Source organism: Carcharhinus amblyrhynchos, chromosome 1 (genome assembly GCF_965287045.1).
Source record: "Carcharhinus amblyrhynchos chromosome 1, sCarAmb.v2.hapA, whole genome shotgun sequence".
NCBI lineage: Eukaryota > Metazoa > Chordata > Chondrichthyes > Carcharhiniformes > Carcharhinidae > Carcharhinus > Carcharhinus amblyrhynchos.
The window spans coordinates 85,628,929-85,647,447 of NC_137324.1; the positions used below are offsets into that span (position 1 = coordinate 85,628,929).

Here is an 18,519-nt window from a genome sequence, read left to right on the forward strand (position 1 = left end):
GGGACACACAGCCACACACTGAGACAAAGGCAGACAGACACACGCACACAGACGCACACTGAGACAGGGGCACACATAGACACACTGAGACACGCTGAGACAGGGCACACACAGACACTCACTGAGCAGGGACACACAGACACGCTGAGACACGCACTTGGCTGAGACTGAGCCAGACACAGAATCATAGAGAGTAACAGATACACACAGACACTCGGGGACACAGGCACATTGAGAAAGAGCAGAGGGACAGACACAGACAGGGACATTTGGAGGCAGACACTGAAACCAGTGCACTGACAGCAGCTCAGTTTTCAGCAGAAGTCCCGCCCTTGCATCTTTCTCATTGGGTTGCTGTGGGGGCTGCGCGTTATTTTGCCGGTATGTCTCCTGGGTATAGGTCAGTGATGCTGTCAATCACCGCTGGCCCTTCCGACTGCAAGCTCGACTGAGTGGAAGCGTCAAAGCCGAAGGCTAAGAGAAATCGCCCCTTCCCCCTCGCATAGGCGATCTGCAATGGAGGAGGAGATGAACCAGGCGGAGGACGAAGGACTACGATCGGGCACAATGTCTAAACTCTGCAAACAGCGGAACCCCTACAGCGTGCTCAAACCATTCCCCGGCAAAAAGGTGATGAGCAGGAGGTACGAGAGACCCACTATGGTGGATATCCCGCAACTGGCCATTGGGACTGGAGGGGGAGGAGGGGCTCATCACCATCATCCGCTTGTTACCATCAACACCGAGCAGCAGCAACAACAGCAACACCACTTCCACCATCAGCACCACCAACAGCAGCAGCAGCAACATTACCCATATCAGAGTGTCTCCAACAACAGGATAGCTCTAGGAACAGCATCAGCATCAACCTCTACCTTAGCTTCAGCATCACAATCACACCTTGGAACAACGGCTCCAGACCATCCTTCTGTCAGGTATAACAACATATCCACAAACCAGCCAGGAGCTGAAAACATCATCCTAAGCGCAGGTACTGTACTGGTATCCCTGACCACCGTGTTAACACGTTGTTCTATGTCTCATTCACTGAAAGCTAAAAGTTTCTATTCTGAAGGCAGCAATTTTGTTCTTGGCAAGTTTTCACAAGGCTGGGTGAAATATAAGTTACTATTTTGTCTGACCTGGCTTGTTCAAGTACCGTGGCACAACGCAGGAAGGATTTTAATCCATGCGTTTGCTTCGTCTATGTTAAGATTTACTCCCAATTTAAGTTATATCACTTGTTGGCACGGTGTCAATTTTAGTTGCTGAATTCAGTGTTTTTAATGGTAACTGGTGACAAGACATAGGTACAAATTGAAACTGAATTCTGAAAATTTGAAGTAAAAAGCAAAAGTGCAGGGAATATAAAGCAGATCTGTCGGCTTGTGTAGGGAAGGACCGGATAACATTTGAACTTCCTCAATTACATTGCTTCAGAATGGCAATATGTACATTTGATATAAATGCTACAGTATTAATAATCACTGTCACTTTTCCTGTTCTTGGAGTTGATATTTGTGCTGATATTACAATGCAATTCCAACATTGCTACTCCACATATGGTGTATTAAACTCTGAGCATTTTGGTGTAATTAAAACACAAGGTTCACTTTTTCAACTGATTTAGTGAAACTGGTTGTGAATTGGGAATTCTTCATGAGCATTTCCTTGTCTTTTATGATATTGTTTCTTGCAGTTATTGGCTGAAAGCTTCTAAGTCAGATGCCTTGCCTTATGAGGAACTGAACATTATTGCTGCTCAGCCAATAGGGAACACTGGAAATTAACAGCAGAATGATCAGCACCTGAAAAGTAAAGGTAGCAAAATGATTTGCACAAAACCCATAATCCAAACTGACACTACTAAAGTGGAGAATTGCCTTTTTGGATGAACCATGGCAGGTCAGGACATAATGATGAACGTAAAGAGGGGACAAAGGACAACAGGTAGAGTCAAAATCTAACCACTTCCACAAGAGAGCTGTTCAAATTAAATGTCTATTTGCTGTCTTATTTTAAAAAAAACTTCATCTCTGCCTTTTATACACACACTACCCCCTCCCACCCATTCAGCTGGTAGCCTTTTCACATCTGAAGATGGAGGTTGTAAGTTCAAATCCCATTCCAAGACTTGAACACTGCAATCTAACGTGCTAATACAGTACATTATAAGGGAGTGCTGCCTTGTCAGAGGTGTGGTCTTTTATATGAGACATTAAGTTGAAGTCTTATGTCTCCTATCAGATAGATTTAAAAGATTCCAAGGTACTATATTGAAGAATAGCAGCTCAGTTATCTCTTTGACCGGGCTTTTGATCTTAGTATTTTGTTATGTGACTCTGTGTCAATTTTAGTTTCATAATGCTCTTGTAAAGAGCTTTGGGATATTTTATTATAAATGTTGCTGAAGGTTTTTCACTGAGGTATCCCTGATTATTTCACAGATTTGTTCTAAATTACAACTGGACGTTCAGCCTCATCACTGATAACAGTGTGTAGTTATTTTGACGACCATCATAGAAGATTGTGTAGGAGAGTTGAGGAATATTTTGTGAATATATGTAATTGTGATTCCAAATGCTTTATCTTTTATTTCCTTACATTTGCACATCTTTCCAGTTACATGTAACGCTGCCATTATGCCTTTGGCCATGAATATTAGGTCACCTCTGGAGTACTTATTTCTCCATAATTGCCTTTAATTGCACCCCCTGAGAGTTAAAATAAGAAAAGAAAATCATATATTGGGAAAAGATTAAAACGGCAATTAATCTCTGAGGTTGTTCCCCTTCCTTCTGCATAATGGACGTTTATTGAACTCGTACAGAATGAACAAAACTGAGCAACTTAAGCCAATTTGATTTCCAACTAACCATAGAGTGATAACATTTGGTCAGAAGTTAGAAGCTCATCCACATACACCAAATTTTAAATAAATCCAACAACTGAAAATAATTTTGATTACTTTCACTTATCATTTTGTGGCAGAACTACATTAGGGGAAAAATGAAGTGGAGATGCCATTGTTGGATTGGGGTGGGCACAGTAAGAAGTCTCACAACACCAGGTTAAAGTCCAACAGGTTTATTTAGTAGCAAGAGCTCTCAGAGCGCTGCCCCTTCATCAGGTGGGTGACACAGTGGCACAGTGGTTAGCACTGCTGCCTTATGGTGCCAGGGATCCGGGTTCGATTCCCAGCTTGGGTCATTGTCTGTGCGGAGTATGCATGTTCTACCCATGTCTGCGTGGGTTTCCTCTGGGTGCTCTGATTTCCTCCCACAGTCACAAAGATGTGCGGGCTAGGTGCATTGGCCATGCTAACTGCCCCATGGTGTCCCAGGATGCGTTGGTTAGAGGGATTAGTAGGGTAAATATGTGGGCATACGGGTATAAGACCTGGGTGGAATTGTTGTCAGTGCAGACTTGATGGGCCAAATGGCTTTGCACTATAAGGTTTCTATGATTCTAAACCTTTTGGACTTTAACTTGGTGTTGTGAGACTTCTTACTGGGAAAAATGAACCCAATGGCGTAATGTTGCTGAAATTCTATCAGTAGAATTTCATTTATTAAACAAGAGTGTTCAAGTGAAAATATTGTTTCTGTATACAAGTGATAGAAGGTTGCATGGTTCGTATCATTAGCACTCTTTGAATTCTCAATGCATAATAGCTTTTCCAATCTTTTATTTTGAAATGTATGCATAGGAAAAATCTCTTCAGTTTATTCAATGTGCTGGACATGGCAAGGATCACAGTGTGTTAAATGTTCCCCTTTATCATTTGTGGGCCACATTCAGAGCAGAGTTCATAGAATCATGTTCCTAATTCCTTGGTGATATTTTAGTTCCCAACTGAAATTAGTTTGACCTCCATCATATAAAACTGAGTCCATGGTAAGCATAAGCAAAGTTTCTTCGGACATTCAGCAATTTTTACACTTCAAATTAAATCATTGTCTAAGTACTGAAATAAAAATGGATGAGCTTACTTCATTTAAAAACAAAGCAATGTTACTGAAAATAGGGTTTGCTATTTACCTAAAGGATCTGGGTTCAAAGCTAGTGGAGGTTGATGGAATCATTTTATTTACAACACAGGAGGATGCAATTCAACTCACTATTCCTGTTCAAATGCCAACTGCTCAGCTGGAGTAATCTATTATATTTCCATGTTTCTGTCCTTCTATATTCTCCCTTTTCAAGTATTTATCCAATCCTGTTTTACATTGCTTACTCAATAACTACTTGCAATAAAGCATTCCATGTTAGCATAAACCTTTGTGTGTAAACATTTCTTCGTTTTCCTTTGCTCTAACAATGACATTTCATCCATGCTCCTTGTATGGACTTGCTGATCAGCAGAAACTAGTTATCTTCATAAAGTGATTCAGAAATTTGCCAACCACTATTCTATGCCTGTTACATTTCATTATAATAGTAACCTCTCATTCCGGCACAGCAGTCTACCTCCTAAAGGTCAATTTATCTTTCCTGAGGTTCTCTGATCAAAATTGAACTCAATATTCCTGATAGGATCCAGAAGTCACTCTAGAACAGAATAATCTCCTCCTCATTTTTGTGTACCAAATGAATTGAGATAAATATTAACATTCCATTAGCCTTTTGGATTACCTTTTCTACTTATGCAGTAGTGTTCAATGATTTATGTAGTAGGACACCCAATTCCCTTTGTTCTGCCACAGCTCTTAACCATCAAGAAATATTCTTTCTTTTATCAAGACCTAAAGCTTCGCCACATTGAATTTCATCTGCCACAGTTTTGTCTATGCATCTTCTTTGTAACTTCTCCTTCCACTAGCACAGCTTATTGTGATTTATATTACCTACACACTTGAATACAAGACATTGTATTCCTTCATCAGAATTATGAATATACATGGTGAAATATTGAGATCCTTTGATGGATATCACACTATCCCAGAATTCAGTTTAGTATAAGGACATATATAAGCAGCAGAGATTAATACATCGTGTTTTCGTTCAAAGTGGAATAAAACCATTTCAACAGACAAGTCATTCAAAAGTCAATATCAGCTTAAGTAACTTTAGCTGACCCAGGATCATGAAGTCACTAAAAGACAAAAGTAGGGTTTGAAGATCCTTGGGAATTGACAGCCCATAAATTCTTCTAATTACCTTCCTGCAATTATAACTACTAATTAGAATGCAAAAAGAATATCTACACATAACAAGCAAAGAATAAAATAAGCAAACTTCCTAACCTTTGATATTTAAGATATCACCATTTGGAATAATGGTTATTTAGACATCTATATATTTAAGAATCCTGACACATTAAACATAGACTAAAGTAGAGATGTGTATCTAACAAACTCCCTGTCTGACTATATATCTTAGACACCTGACATTCAAGCAGACTAAGAACATTGAATCACATGCTTGGCAATAAAACACATTTTGCCATAGAACCTTACTCAATGCAAGAGATAAATGCGCAAAGGGACCTATAGTAACAAATAAGTAAGAAATCATAGAATCCCTACAATGCGGAAGGAGGCTATTCGGTCCATCGAGTCTGCATCAACCACAATCCCACCCATGCCCTACCCCCATATCCCTACATACTTACCTGCTAATCCTTCTAACCTACGCACTTTAGCCTCTAAGAAGCAATTTTTAGCATGGCCAATCAACCTAAACCGCATATCTTTGGACTGGGGGAGGAAACCAGAGCAGACACGAGGAGAATGTGCATACTCCACACAGACAATGACCCAAGCCGAGAATCGAACGCAGGTCCCTGGAGCTGTGAAGCAGCAGTGCTAACCACTATGCAACTTAAGTTAAGCCAATTTGATTGCCAACTAGCCAGAGTGATAACATTTGGTCAGAAGTTAGAAGCTCATCCACATACACCAAATTTTAAATAAATCCAACAACTGAAAATAATTTTGATTACTTTCAATTATCATTTTGTGGCAGAACTGCATTAGGGGAAAAATGAAGTGGAGATGCCGTCGTTGGACTGGGGTGGGCACAGTAAGAAGTCTCACAACACCAGGTTAAAATCCAACAGGTTTATTTGGTAGCAAGAGCTCTCAGAGCGCTGCCCCTTCATCAGCTGAGTGACACCTGATGAAGGGGCAGTGCTAACCACAGTAGCACAGTGGTTAGCACTACTGCCTCATGGCGCCAGGGATCCGGCTTCGATTCCCGGCTTGGGTCATTGTCTGTGTGGAGTTTGCACATTCTCCTCATGGGCGGCACAGTAGCCCACTGTGCTACTGTGCCGCCCATATGTATATATGTGTGTAAACAGGCAGAATCTACAGATTTGTCACTCACTCTAACTCCTGCTAAGAGTGCAGTCAAAAGAATTCTGTTCTGCTTTGTCAACAAAGACCTTCGTGGTTTTTGAAAGTATGTTTCCATTAAACTTCTTAGAAATGTATTAGAGATTGATATAAAATACTTTAAAATTTTCCATGTTTAGATGTATCCTTCTCTTAGAGAAGTTAGTTTGTTACTCGATAACAAAGGACTATTAATCAATTTATACTTTTAACTCTGCAATTCTGTATGTGTCAGTAGAGAGTATTTTATAATAAATTACTATTAGAAATAAACTATGTAATCTTAATCTCACAAGTCTTAGATCCTAGACACTTATTTAGAAAGTCTTAAATGACAAGGATTCACGACCGACAGAGGTAGTGGGTTTAGTCATGAATGACGAATCCAAGTATCGCTCATTAGGAAGTAACTGAAATCCTGTTTAACTGTTTGAAACACAGAAGAATGACAGAATTGCTGCAAATTGATCAACAGTCCATTGTTACCTGTTAAGAAACTAACTTCTCTAAGAGAAGGATGCATCGAAACATGGAAAATCTTAAAGTATCTCATATCAATCTCTAATACATTTTGAAGAAGTTTAATAGAAACATACTTACAAAAACCACGAGGGCCTTTGTTGACGAAGCAGCTTTGCAGAACAGAATTCTTTTGACTGCACTCTCACCAGGAGATAGAGTGAGTGATGAGTCTGTATATTCTGCCTGTTTATATGCATATTTCTTACTTATTTGGTACTATGGGCCCGATTTAACCATCGCATTGCCCCTGACAAAAACTTGATGAAGTCAGGCGTGAAACGACTAGTGCAATCTGCGCCCGCCTCTGCACTGGTTCCCCCTTTACCAAGGCCTGAAAATGGCTGTGATCGGGACTGCACCCGAAATGGGAGTGACAGCCATTTAAATATATTTGCATGCATTTAAATCAACTTAATGGGCTGAATGCCCAGCTTTACTGGCACTTCTCCCTTCACCACCGCATTTGCCCATCCAGAATTGGTGCGAAACAGATATGTTCCATAGAAGTCCAATCGGATGTCCCAGTTAGTGAGGAGGTAGGTGTCTAGTGTCCGACAGCTCTCGATCTGAGATCAGTGGAGGGAAAGGGGGGTCCGCTGCTGCTCTGCCTGAGATTGGGGGGGGGGGTCCCCTACCACTCTCCCTGCGATTGGTGGGGGAAGGGGGTTCCACTGCAACTCTGCCTGTGATCTGTGGGGGGAAAGGGGGGGACGGCCCGTGATCGATCTGGGTGGAGGGGGGGAATAAGGCGGTCAGTACTGTTGCGGGGCTGGGACAATGTCTGTGGGGATAAGGGGAAGGCATTATCCGGCCTGGGAAGGATGTGACAGGGAGGGCAGCATTCTATCATATTTTTTCTGTGTATCTGCGGGTGGAGGCTCCAATTGGAGCTGCAGGGTTTTAGAACATAAGAACATAAGAACATAAGAAATAGGAGCAGGAGTAGGCCATCTAGCCCTTCGAGCCTGCCCCGCCATTCAATAAGATCATGGCTGATCTGTCGCGGCTCAGTTCCACTTTCCCGCCCTCTCCCCATAACCCTTAATCCCCTCTCTTATCAAGAACCCATCAACCAGCTTCTTAAAAATATTTAGCGAGGCAGCCTCCACCACTTCAACGGGCAGAGAATTCCAGAGATTCACCACCCTTTGAGTGAAGAAGTTCCTCCTCAACTCCATTCTAAACCGCCTCCCCTTTATCTTGAGGCTGTGCCCCCTAGTCCTACTGTCTTTTTTGAGCGGGAAGAGTCTCTCCACCTCTATCCTATCCATCCCATTCATCATCTTATACGTCTCAATGAGATCTCCCCTCATTCTTCTAAACTCTAACGAGTACAAGCCTAGTTTATTCAGCCTCTCCTCATAGCTCAACCCCCTCAACTCCGGTATCAGCCTAGTAAACCTCCTCTGCACTCCCTCCAAGGCCAAAATATCCTTGCGCAGGTGCGGCGCCAAAAACTGCACACAGTACTCCAGCTGCGGCCTCACCAGTGCCCTATACAGCTGCAGCAAGACCTCCCTACTTTTATATTCAATCCCCCTCGCTATGAAGGCCAGCATCCCATTCGCCTTCCTGACCACCTGCTGCACCTGCAAGCTGGGTTTTTGCGACTCATGCACAAGGACCCCGAGGTCCCTCTGCACCGTCGCCTGCTGCAGTTTTTCGCCCCGTAAGTAATAGTCCTTCCTACCATTCTTCCTACCAAAGTGGACCACCTCACACTTGCCAACATTAAATTCCATTTGCCATTTCCTGGCCCATTCGCCCAGCCTATCTAGATCCTTCTGCAGACTCTCCACACCCTCCACACAATTTGCCTTTCCCCCAATCTTGGTGTCATCAGCAAATTTCGACACCCTACACTCGGTTCCCTCCTCCAGATCAACATTTGGGCACATAAAGCCCCGCCCACAGGCTTCTGCAGTGCCATTCGGAATTGTTCATATTTTTTCAACCAGGGTGCTTATGGGGGTGCCTCAGAAAGGGTCTAACTGTCAGATCTGAAACACTCCCAGTTATTTTACCATTTTGATACACTCCTTGAATCAAAATGGTAAAATAGAACTCTATAGGTCCCTTTGTGCATTTATCTCTTGCATTGAGTAATGTTCTATGGCAAAATGTGTTTTATCACCAAGCATGTGATTCAATGTTCTTAGAGTTTGCTTGAATGTCAGCTGTCTAAGATATATAGTCTGACAAAGAGTTTATTAAAGACACATCTCTATTTCTGTCAGTTTTTAATGTGTCAGGATTCTTAGATATATAGATGTCCAAATAACTACTATTCCAAATGGTGATATCTTAATCGTCAATGTTTAGGAAGTTTGTTTATTTTATTCTTTGTTTGTTATGTGTAGATATTGTTTTTGCATTCAAGTTGGTAGTTATAATTGCAGGAAGGTAATTAGAAGGATTTATGAGCTGTCAATTCCCAAGGATCTTCAAACCCTGCTTTTATCTTTTAATGACTTCATGATCCAGGGTCAGCTAAAGTTTTTTAAGCTGATACTGACTTTTGAATGACCTGTCAGCTGAAATGGTTTTTATTCCAATTTAAATTAAAACACTTGATGTATTAATCTCAGCTGCTTATATATCTCCTTATTCTAAACCAAATTCTGGGACAGCGTGATAACCATCGTATCGCCTCTTGATAGACCTAAATTCTTATTAATTACTGATTTGAGTCTTTCTCAAGTCTGTCCTGTCGCTTACACAAACATTGACTTTGTCCTTCTCTACCAAGGGAGAACCTTAAGTCAGAAGGAGTAGTATAGTGTGCATTTGTTCAGCAGGCTATCTTGTAGCCCATTCTCAGATACATTTTATAGTGGAAAGTAATCATTTCCAAGAATATCCCCACATTCATTGAGGATTCCATTGATTCGATCTTTCAAACGTTGTTGGTCTACAAGGTGTAATATTTCTATTTTCTGTAGGAATGATGGTATCATTTGCTTTCCTGCCCACTGTAGGAGTTTCATTTCTTTGGTCCTAATCAACACATGCTTTTTTCTGTCTCTCATTGCGATAGCGGCAGTGGTTATGTTTCATATGAGACCAAAGTCTTGTTGTAGAGCTGATTTTAAGATTCCTAATTGTTGTTCCTTTTCGGTATTCAGTTCAGTCTCTATTTCCTTTTTCTATTTAGTCAATTTCTTTTTGCATGAAGTCCATCAAATAATTACAAATTATCTTAAACTCGTTTCAATTGTTAAATGTTAATCTACTCGGTCTTAGTTCCTTTTTTAGATTGTCTGTAGGAGGCATTGATGAGATTGGTCTCATTCTCATGTATTCACATCTACAGTTTAGCTTTCTAGTGGGTTCTATTCTTTCTCTATTCTTGGATGTAAGAGAGTTGGAAAGTGTTGGGTCTCCAAATCTCAGATATTTGCAGATTGAATAATTGGGATGCCGAGGTTGAACAGATTTGGTTTGTACTCCTTTTTGAGATGTACACGGTATCATTCTTGGAAAGGGGGGATAGAATGTAATTGTTTTCTTTACTGGAAAACCAGTGTCGTGAGTCTCATCTTGAGTACATTGCATAATTCTGGGGTGTAATATACTTGAACTTAAGCTCGTCCAAGTTGTTTGAGAGATCTCAGCTCCATATTCAGTCTTTAACCAAGCTCCAGTGTTTCCTGGTTGTACTTGGTGGTCACCCACTACCAATCCCCATATGTTGGCTAGATTGTCTGAGTTCTATGTGGTACTCATGGGAATCCAAGGATTCACTTCATCCTTTTCTTGGGAAATGGAAGGATAATAGAAACCTCTACGTGAGAATTCTATATCAAATTTATCATCTTTAAATTTCAGCATGCAACACAGGCATGGCTTTATTTCTCTCTGGCCATTCTCTTGCTGACAAACTTAACATTTGGTCTTACCAAGAAAATGTACAATATTATTACAAATAACAGCAAGAAAGTGAAGAGTGTCTTGATCATCACTTAACATATTATTTTCATGTTTGTATTTTGAGACCTGAATAGCAAGTACCTCAAGGTAACTTGTTCTTAGTTCACTCTTTAAAGATTCATATCTTTGTAATGCTGTTCTTCCTCCATACATAAGGACAAGTCTTTCTTTATAATCTTCCTAAAATATAATTCAAATTTTTTGTTCATAAAATTCATGTTCGTGGTATTGGTAATAAATTGTTTCAATCTTTAGAGAGAGGGTTGAGATTTCTGGCTTTCCTTTAATTAAATGAACCATAGGAATGATAAGTACAAGTTTAAAGTTTATTTATTGGTCACAAGTAAGGCTTACATTATCACTGCAATGAAATTACTGTGATAACTGCTCCTGGTTCCTCATTGTTAATGGGAATGTATCATCGATTAAGTATGGCCCTGGAGGGAGTGCAGAGGAGGTTTACTAGGCTGATACCGGAGTTGAGGGGGTTGAGCTATGAGGAGAGGCTGAATAAACTAGGCTTGTACTCGCTAGAGTTTAGAAGAATGAGGGGAGATCTCATTGAGACGTATAAGATGATGAATGGGATGGATAGGATAGAGGTGGAGAGACTCTTCCCGCTCAAAAAAGACAGTAGGACTAGGGGGCACAGCCTCAAGATAAAGGGGAGGTGGTTTAGAACAGAGTTGAGGAGGAACTTCTTCACTCAAAGGGTGGTGAATCTCTGGAATTCTCTGCCCGTTGAAGTGGTGGAAGCTGCCTCGCTAAATATTTTTAAGAAGCGGGTTGATGGGTTCTTGATAAGAGAGGGGATTAAGGGTTATGGGGAGAGGGCGGGAAAGTGGAACTGAGCCACAACAGATCAGCCATGATCTTATTGAATGGCGGGGCAGGCTCGAAGGGCTAGATGGCCTACTCCTGCTCCTATTTCTTATGTTCTTATGTTATGTTCTTATGTTGGTTCCAATAATGTTGGGCTTCTTGATAACTGGATAATATTAGAAAAAAAGGAGTTCTGATCATTTCTGAACACTTCATCTGTCGATGTGTCTGAGCAAAATCTTGTAAGTCTTAGATCCTAGACATTTATTTAGGAAGATTTCTGATAGACAGGGGAATTAAGGGTTATGGGGAGAAAGCAGGAAAGTGGTACTGATCCACTCCAGATCAGCCATGATCTTATTGAATGGCAGGGCAGGCTCGAAGGGCTAGATGGCCTACTCCTGCTCCTATTTCTTATGTTCTTATGTTCTTAAGTCTTAAATGTCAAGGATTCACGACCAACAGAGATGGAGGGTTTAGTCATGAGTGACACATCTGAATATTGCCCATTAGAAAGTAACTGAAATCCTGTTTAACTGTTTGAGACAGAGAGGAACAATCTCCCCTCGTGAGAGCTATTCTGAATATTAGCACAGAAATAGATTTCCCTCTTTTGGTGGCTTATAAGATAGTCCCTTCAGTTCCGAAATACCTAAAACGCAGAGTCCCAGAACAGGTCTTTGGGAAACATACTTGCCACATCTTGACTAATCAAAGAATGAATCTTTTATCATCATTTTGTGTCTCTAAGTAATTATGAAATCTGGTCACAAAATTACCTCTAATCCCATTTACTTCAACATCAAGCCAATCTGACAAGTATATAATTACCCCAAGTCATTGAAGTCTTTTTCATACTGCTCTGTCTTAGCAGCCAAGTTTTTTTTATTGCAATGCACCTAATCACCTACCTTTTAAAACATCTATATACACAAACCACCTTTTCCTTATCAACACACTTAGTGATTCCCTTAACAAATTAGTCAAACACACCTGCCCCTTACAAATTAGTTCATGATTGTCGAAGTGTCTACACATCCTGAATATTGAACTTCACAACCAAGGCTTATAGTTTCCCTTCTGTCTTTCTTGCTTGGGATGTAATGTTGCTTTTATCTTTTGGCTCGATTCCTGCTTTTGATGATTTTTCTGAAAATGATTGTTAGTGGCTCTGCCATCTCTTCCCCAATATTAAATCTCACTAGTGATTCTTCACACAGTCTCCTAATGTCCTCCTGGAGTTCTACTTACAATTTTGTCTTTTACAGCTGATGCAAGATACCCATTCCCTAACTTCCATCTAAGTGAGTGGGCGAGGGTCTGGCAAATGGAGTACAATGTTGGTAAATGTGAGATCATCCATTTTTGTAGGAATAACAGTAAAATGGACTATTATTTAAATGGTAAAGAATTGCAGCATGCTGCTCTGCAGAGGGACCTGGGTATCCTTATGCAGAAATCTCAAGGAGTTGGTTTGCAAGTGCAGCAGGCAATTAAGGCAGCAAATGAAATTTTGTACTTTATTGCTAGAGGGCTGGAGTTTAACAATAGCAAGGTTATGTTGCAGATGTATAAAGCGCTAGTGAGGCCACACTTGGAATACTGTGTACAGTTTTGGTCTCCTTACTTGAGAAAGGATATACTGGCACTGGAGGGGGTGCAGAGGAAATTCAGTAGGTTAATTCCAGAGTTCAGAGGGTTGGTTTGTAAGGAGAGACTGAGTAGACTGGGGCTATACTCATTGGAATTCAAAAGAATGAGGGGAGATCTTATAGAAACATGTAAGATTATGAAAGGAATAGAGAAGATAGAAGCAGAAAAGTTAGTTCCACTAGTGAAACTAGAACTAGGGGGTGTAGCCTCAAAATAAGGGGAAGCAGATTTAGGACTGAGTTGATGAGGAACTTCTTCACACAGGGTTGTGAATCTGTGGATTCCCTGCCCAGTGAAGCAGTTGAGGCCTCATTAAATGTTTTTAAGGCAAGAGTAGATAAAATTTTTGAACAGTAAAGGAATCAAGGGTTATGGTGAGCGGGCAGGTAAGTGGAGCTGAGTCCACAAAAAGATCAGCCATGATCTTATTGAATGGCGGAGCAGGCTCGACGGGCCAGATGACCTACTCCTGCTCCTTGTTCTTATGTTTTATGTTCTTATCTTTAACCCTTTATGCTAACTGCCAATCTTCTTTCATGCCTTGTGTTTGTCATCTTCCTTTGAATCCTTCTATATGTTGTAATTAATCATACACAGCTTTCCACTGCATTATCCTCCTGTATTATCACACTTTATTTCTCAGTTCTTTTTAGCAATGTTTTGTTTACCCTAACCTTTCAAATTCTCGATAGAATCACCAACTTTGACATGCCACCTTTACACTTGGCCAGAATGTGTTCAACGGGTACCTTATCATCTCTTATGTAAATATCTCCAAATGCCTGCTCACTGTTTGATCTGGACATTCTCCAACCAATTAATCTGGGTTAGATTCTTTTCATGCTATTTAAATAAGCCAACTTCCAGTCCAATACATTTACAGTCAATGCTTTTTTTCACAAAATCTATTTCCAATGTGAAAATAAATGAGTTCATTGTCTCTACTTTCCAAATATTTCTCCACCTTCAGGTCAATTACTAATCCCACTTCATTACTCCTAACCATGATTCACACTGCATTCTTCTTGTTCAAAGTGCAACATGCACATTAAAGAATAATCTTTGATGAATCCCTTTCCTATTTTGACCATATTTGTATCTTATTGTACTTTAGAAGATTTCAGAATAATTATAATGTGATGAAATGGATGTCTGTGCACTGTAATGCCTGTAAGTCTGGAGAGAGGTTAGACAGCATAAGTTCTAATGGCCGTGTATTTACTGAATTAGACTGGCCCAAATATGACACCAACTGGCAATAAACTGATCATTTTTCTCAGAGACAATGTAGGTTATTTTCCATAGGAAATTGAAAAAAATCATCATTCTTGTGACTTGATATGGTATGATTACATACGAATGTAAGAACTAGGAGCAAGAATAGACAATTCAGTCCCTTGAGCCTGCTCCACCATTCAATATGATCATGGCTGATCTTGTCTCAGCCTCAACTCCACTTTCCTACCCATTCTCCATAACCTTCAATCAATTATTAATTAAAAATGAGTCTATCTCCTTCTTAAATTTATTCAATGTCCTGGTGTCCACTACTCTCTGGGGTAGTGAATTCCACAGATTCACAACACTTTGAGAGAAACAGGGTGGAATTTTCCAGCCATTCATGTTGGCGAGATTTTTTGGTCCTGCTGCAGTGAATGAAGATTTGACTGAGTGCCGAATTCTCCACCTACACTTGCAACAGCAGCTGGGTGTGAATGGTAGAATTTTCTCCTTATCTCTGCTTTAAACCTACTACCCCTTATTCTAAAACTATTAACTCTTGATTCAGATTGTCTCACAAGAGGAAGAACCAACTATACATCTATTTTATCAATACCTTTTAGCATCTTATATACCCCAATTAATTCTTCTCTCATTCTTCTAAAATCCAGGGAGTTTAGGCCTAAACTGCCTGATCGCTCTTCATAAGACAAACCTCTCATCGCTTGAATCAATCTAGTAAACCTCCTCTGAACTGCCTCTAATGCCACCACATCCTTCCTCAAATAAGAAGAGGAAAACTGTGCACAGTACTCCAGATGCAGTCTCATCAATATCTCGTATAGTTGCAGCAATAGTTCCTTACTTTTATACTATATTTCTTTGGCTATTAATGCCAAAATTCCATTTGATTTCATTTGATTCTGCTCCTACTTCTTATGTTCTCTGCTCCTACTTCTTACGTTCTTATGATTTCCTTATTATCTGCTGTACCTGCATACCAGTTTTCTGTGATTTATGCACCAAGACACCCAGATCTCCATATACCGAAGCACCCTGAAGTGTCTTTCCATTTAGATTATAAGTTGCCTCTCCATTTTTCTGACAAAAATAATAACCTCACACTTAACAATGTTAAACTCCATCTGCCACATTTTGGCCCACTCACCTAACCTATCTACATCCATTTGTAAATTTCTTATTTCGTTATCGCCATTTACTATCTCACCTATTTTAGTGCCATCTGCAAATTTAGCTATCACACCTTCTATCCCTGTATCCAAGTTATTAATATAGATTGTAAATAGTTGGGGTCTGAGGACCGAACCCTGTGGCATCCCACTAGTTACATCTTGCCAGCCAGAAGAAGACCCATTTATCCAGAATCTCTGCCTTCTATCAGTTAGCCAGTTTTCTATTCGAGCTAATAAATTACCCCAAGTGATCTTACCTTGTGTATTAACCTTCTGTGTGGCACCTTATCAAATGCCTTCCTGAAGTCCAGATATGCTACATCTACAAGATCCCCATTATCCACTTGGCTTGTTATATCTTTAAAGAAGTTGAGCAAATTAGTTAAACATGACTTACCCTTCATAAAACCGTACTGACTCTGATGGATTGTGTTTTGACTTTCCAAATTCTTCCTTAATAATGGATTCTAACAATTTCCCAATAACAGATGCAAAATTAACTGGTCTTTAGTTTCCTACTTTCTGCCTCCCTCCCCTTTTGAATAAAGCTGTTACATTAGCATTTTTCCAATTGACTGGCATCTTTCCCGAATACAGGGAATTTTGGAATATTATAACCAATGGATCCACTATCTCTACTGCCACTTCTTTTAATACTCTAGCATGTAGGCTATCAGGCCCTGGCGACTTGTCTGCCTTCAATCCCAATAGCTTGTTGAACACTATTTCCCTATTGATGCTGATTGTTCTAAGTTCCTCCCTTTCCATTTCCTATGCAATACCTGTTACTATTGGGATAGTACAAGTGTCCTCCACCATGAAAACTGATTGGGGCAGAGACACATTGCTGGAGCAGAACAGAAGGAGCTTTAAACCCAACCTTGTTAGAGCTATTGTGAAAATTTCTAATGTTAATACTGAGTTCCCTAAATGGAATGTGTTGCATCAGAGGCATCACTCATCTTGAAGACTATAAAAAGTCATATAAAAAGAACAAAAATATCATTTGTTTTTCCATGGCAGCAATTCTGTGCATATAACCGGTCTCTTGGAGGATAATATGCAAGCGTTGCTGCATCCAAACCTTCTTAATTTACTTAGGGCAATGACTTTCAATTGAATTGCAATTTTTATTTGGTTTGTGTCTCACTTTGGCTCTGCATATGAAATCAACAGTGCTTGCAACGCAAAACAAAGGTATGTAACACTCCTATGAGAGAATGGTGATGTTCTTCTGAGGTTACAGTTAAAGCCACAATATTAGATAATGGCAAATTGTTTTGCTCTGTTTCTGTCCCATTTTGAAAACTGGCAAATAAACCATGTTCAAATGACGTTTAAGACAATTGCAAATGGTTGTAAGTTTAATATTACCCTACGAGAATGTGGCAATTTTATGAGGTTTTATTAGCCTCATCTGTATGCAAATCTAACCCCAGTCTCAGGCCTTTTGTATCATATCTATTTCAGTTGATGAAAGAATATCAGACATGCCTGTACACTACCTTATGCATATTTATGAATCACCACATCAATGACAGCCAATCAGCGTTGAATGTTCCAAATGTTTAAAGCAGAACTATGTAGCCAGGACAGTCTATGCAAAAACTATCTGCAGTGTTGTGCATTTGCCAAAAAAATGATATTTTTACGATCAAATGCCACAGCTAAAGAAGAAAAATAATTAAATGTCCAAAATGTTTATGGGAACATCTGTACTTTATTAAAAATGTGACAACGGTGAAATTGTTTTCTGTGAGTAAGGATATTAATGATGGTGAAATGTATTGTGTGTTCTCTGTATAGTTTGACATTATGTTGTACATTTAATGAGCCTCCAACCCTATTTATAAAATTACCTAGTTATCCATGTCATTCTTTTGTGCCTCACTCTGCAAAATCACAGCCACATTTGTTTATGTAGCAAAACTGACTGCTCTTCAAAATAATTAATTTTATATGAGGCACTTGAGGATGGCCTGAAGGGATATAATAAAATGTTATATAATTCTTTCTTTCCAAAGTTTTTTTTCTCAATCACTTCTATATGATGATGATGGCTGTTGGAATGCAAGTTTACTAAGTGTAACGATGTTAAAAGGTGTTTGAAAGAAAAATTATAACCTTGCGGTACTGTCATATAAGGCTGAGGATAATAAAAATAAAACTATTGCTCAGGGCTTGAGGCTAAATTGAGGGTGGAGACAAAGAACATTCTTGATAGTATTGATAGCGAGCCGCCAATATTAATAGCAAATATATTCAGTCATCTCCCTGAGCATAAAATATGCAACATCTGTGTACAGTGAGGACTAAGTTCTCATACTTTTTGAACTAATTCCTGCAAATATTTTTGAGTTGTTTTCTGAGAATAGTAGGTTTCAAGTACAGTTAGAATTTCAAACAGGATATGATGATGTGACAAGATAAAGAATAGATAAAGCTAACTTGTCAGAGTGAAGCATTCTTGGAGCAGAGATAAAAGTGCAATAAGAATAATAATTACCCTGCTGCCCTCATGTATTTTAGCTACTTCCCTCTAGTTAGTCTGTTTGTACAATATACAATGAAGAAAGTTTTCTTTCTTTTCATTGCCAGCTGTTTGTGTTTATTTCAGCGACATGTAAGGAAGTGTCTGCAGTTTTCACTTTCATCCATGTTTGAGCATTTGAAACCAAATCAATGTTTAGAGATGTAACAATTATGATCAAAGGTCCCAAAATGTTATGCTGTCTTATTCTTTTGCATACAATGCAGATTCCCATCATTTTCTGTTTTTAATTCAAATTTCCTGACTCTATAGTTTCTCTTTTTTGATACGTAAAGTTTACATTTGAGTT

At 39.6% G+C, this 18,519-nt stretch overlaps 1 protein-coding gene across 1 annotated transcript in view; it reads left to right on the top strand.

The window, feature by feature from the left end:
- Window positions 1-502: 502 nt before the first annotated feature.
- The window catches only part of bend4 (BEN domain containing 4), a 37,444-nt gene continuing 19,427 nt past the window's right edge, over window positions 503-18,519 (top strand). Inside the window, exon 1 of the mRNA XM_080198367.1 lies at window positions 503-991. Within this exon, the coding sequence (XP_080054493.1) occupies window positions 517-991 (475 nt within the window). The 5' untranslated portion in view covers window positions 503-516. The remainder of the gene's footprint in view (window positions 992-18,519) is intronic.